The 2,500-nt window shown below is 38.0% G+C and overlaps 1 protein-coding gene across 5 annotated transcripts in view; it reads right to left on the bottom strand.

The window, feature by feature from the left end:
• Nucleotides 1-2,500, bottom strand: part of LOC122267200 (uncharacterized) — a 31,429-nt gene that overhangs the window by 26,383 nt on the left and 2,546 nt on the right. For all 5 annotated transcript variants that reach the window (XR_015191274.1, XM_043037227.2, XM_043037226.2 and 2 more), the window contains exons 2-4: nt 874-984; nt 550-746; nt 86-235 (exon numbers count right to left, since the gene is read on the bottom strand). Coding sequence is in view for 4 of the 5 variants with exons in the window: in XM_043037227.2 (XP_042893161.2) it covers nt 86-235; nt 550-746; nt 874-984 (458 nt within the window). In the remaining variant the exon portion in view is untranslated. The remainder of the gene's footprint in view (nt 1-85; nt 236-549; nt 747-873; nt 985-2,500) is intronic.

Raw genomic sequence — 2,500 nt, 5'->3', positions numbered from 1 at the left:
CACACACACACACACACACACACACACACACACACACACACACACACAGAGGTTTTGCAACAAGTTTCATTATACAACTGCTTACTTTTGTTGTAGATTTTCCTTTTGGTTTTGCAATGAAAAAAGTAGCTCATCCCGCTCCCCCTGTAGCCTTTGTTGGACTGCATCGCTCTGCTTCAGTTGTTCCTCCAACGCCTCACGTTCCTGGTTCAAGTTGTTGGCAAGGGCACTTTTTCTGCATGTTTTCCCAAAGGAGAAAATTTAATCATTATTTTCATTTATTATATTGATCAATTCCAATTGTTGTTATTGTTGTTAATATATATAAAACAAAACCAAGAGACAGAAAACCGCAAATATCCCCCTCCCCCCAAAAAAATAATCATGATAAAGATCAAGATACAGAAAAAGAAGAGAAGGAAAGGGAAAAAAAGGAGCACAAAAGATGAAAGAAAACACCATGATTACTTGCTTCATTATGTCAACACTGGTTGCAAGGGGTTATCTAAAAGCAAACATGGAGAACTGAAACTAAGATAATGAACTGACCTGTCCCCTTCAGACTTCACCCTCCTCACGTCTGACTGTTGTGAAGAGGAACTCGCTGCTCGATTGGGTATTTCCTTCAGCCCGAAACGGTACAGAAAAGTTGCTGGTTGACCAAACTGTACTGTGTCTCCCACCTTGATTGCGTGTTGCTCTGATTTTGGTATGGAATTTCCATTGACAAAAACTCCATTCAGACTCTTGAAAGGAGAAAAGGGAAAAGAATTTCAATGACATACTTAGTTGCAGAGCTCTTGGTTATATTCATAGCTGGCAACCTGTCTATTTTCACATATTCACATGAAATGACAAGCACAAACAACTTACAAGGTTGCTGACAGTCCATTGGTCATTCTCTCGCTTAAATACTGCATGCTTGCGAGATATGAGCTGGTGTGGGATGACATGAGTGGCTTCAATTGATCTCCCAATCAAAACCTAAAGACACAGGAAATTACCAGATTAATTCTTTGTTTCAAAATTGTAATTGTGCAATCTTCTTGGAATGAAATCCATATCAAAACCAAGAGAGAGAAATGTTATTGCACAGTGACCTAATTGGCCCCTTGCATCTTGTAATACCAAGCAAGCCTCACCAATCACTGCACACTGTTCTACCATGGGGGCAGAGCCATGCTGCTGACCTACACCACAAAGGAATATGATTAACACTCTCCACTAATTCCATATATCAGTACTGAGTAAGCATTTAAGGGATGACCCACACATCTCCCACTTCACCCTCCTTCCAGCAGGTTGATCAATCCTTAGCTTCTCCTGGCAGCCCAGCTACCGCCCAGAGCAGGGGTTTTGGCTGCCCCTTGTTTTCTCACCTCCTTACCATTTCCATTACTAGGAACCAGCACCTGATTGTAGTTGGGCCAACACTACTCAGCTCTCTGTTATGAATCTGAGTTAACTATCAATATGGTTTGTAATTTACCCTTATGTCCATTTGCCCCCCAAACTTGTTGAATGGGAAGTGATGCTAACTCTTTAACTTAAAATTTACTACAAAAAATGAATATGAGATCTTGTCTATAAAACTTGCATTGAATATATATATAAAAAAAGACATAATCCACAGGCCCATGCAATTGGAAATCCCAGAACAACAGTAATTCAACAAAAGCTACATAATACTGATACTAATGACTGGTATTGATGGATTGCATATGATTGTATACTGTCCAAATTTAGTTGTTTTAGTTTGAAGAAACCAACTAGTTTATGCAGCAATTTTAGTGGTGCAGTGTTAAGTAGTTACTGAAGCTTCTGTGTTGTAGATGTTATGACAAAAGCAAAGAAACCCACAGCAAACCTTTATCCAATTGTTACATTGTGAAGACGTGTGTATACTGTATTTCTTTTGGCATAGGATAGGATATACATTAGAAATGCGCTCTAGAGGTTTCTTTCAAAATGAGGATCTAGTCCAAATTCCATCTCGCCCGAATATTGGAGGGAAATAATTGATGACCACAACACCATAAGTGAGGATGTAATTATGGTACACCAAGAAAGTAAGTCAAATTTAAGAAACCATAGAACAGTTTTAGTTAAACATTCCGAGACGGGTAACCCTTAAGGGGATACGTGACAACAGAGGTCCTCTAACAAAGCTATTTCGAGTAATGTGTTGAAGTTTTGCAGGAAAATAGGTATTTTTGCTGCTTACTCTTTCTCTAAAACAGGACGATGTTTGTATACTTTTATGTATACATAGATTTACATGTACACAGAAATGTAGCTCCATTTAAATCAACAAGCACCATTAATACTTACCCAATGAAGAGTCACTTGATATGGTTACAGCCCTATGCAAAGTATTTTTCATTCTTTATAAATATAATAGCCTATTTGATTTTTTCCTAATCATGCATGTCAAATATTGTGTAAAATCAAAGTTTTCATCACTTTTTCCTCTTATTACTTCAAACTCTTTTACCTTATT

This window comes from Penaeus japonicus, unplaced genomic scaffold (assembly GCF_977035675.1).
Source record: "Penaeus japonicus unplaced genomic scaffold, GWHDUDI00000001_assembly GWHDUDI00000009, whole genome shotgun sequence".
NCBI lineage: Eukaryota > Metazoa > Arthropoda > Malacostraca > Decapoda > Penaeidae > Penaeus > Penaeus japonicus.
Note: the sequence above shows the minus strand (reverse complement) of the source record. Positions and strands in the feature narration are given on the sequence as shown.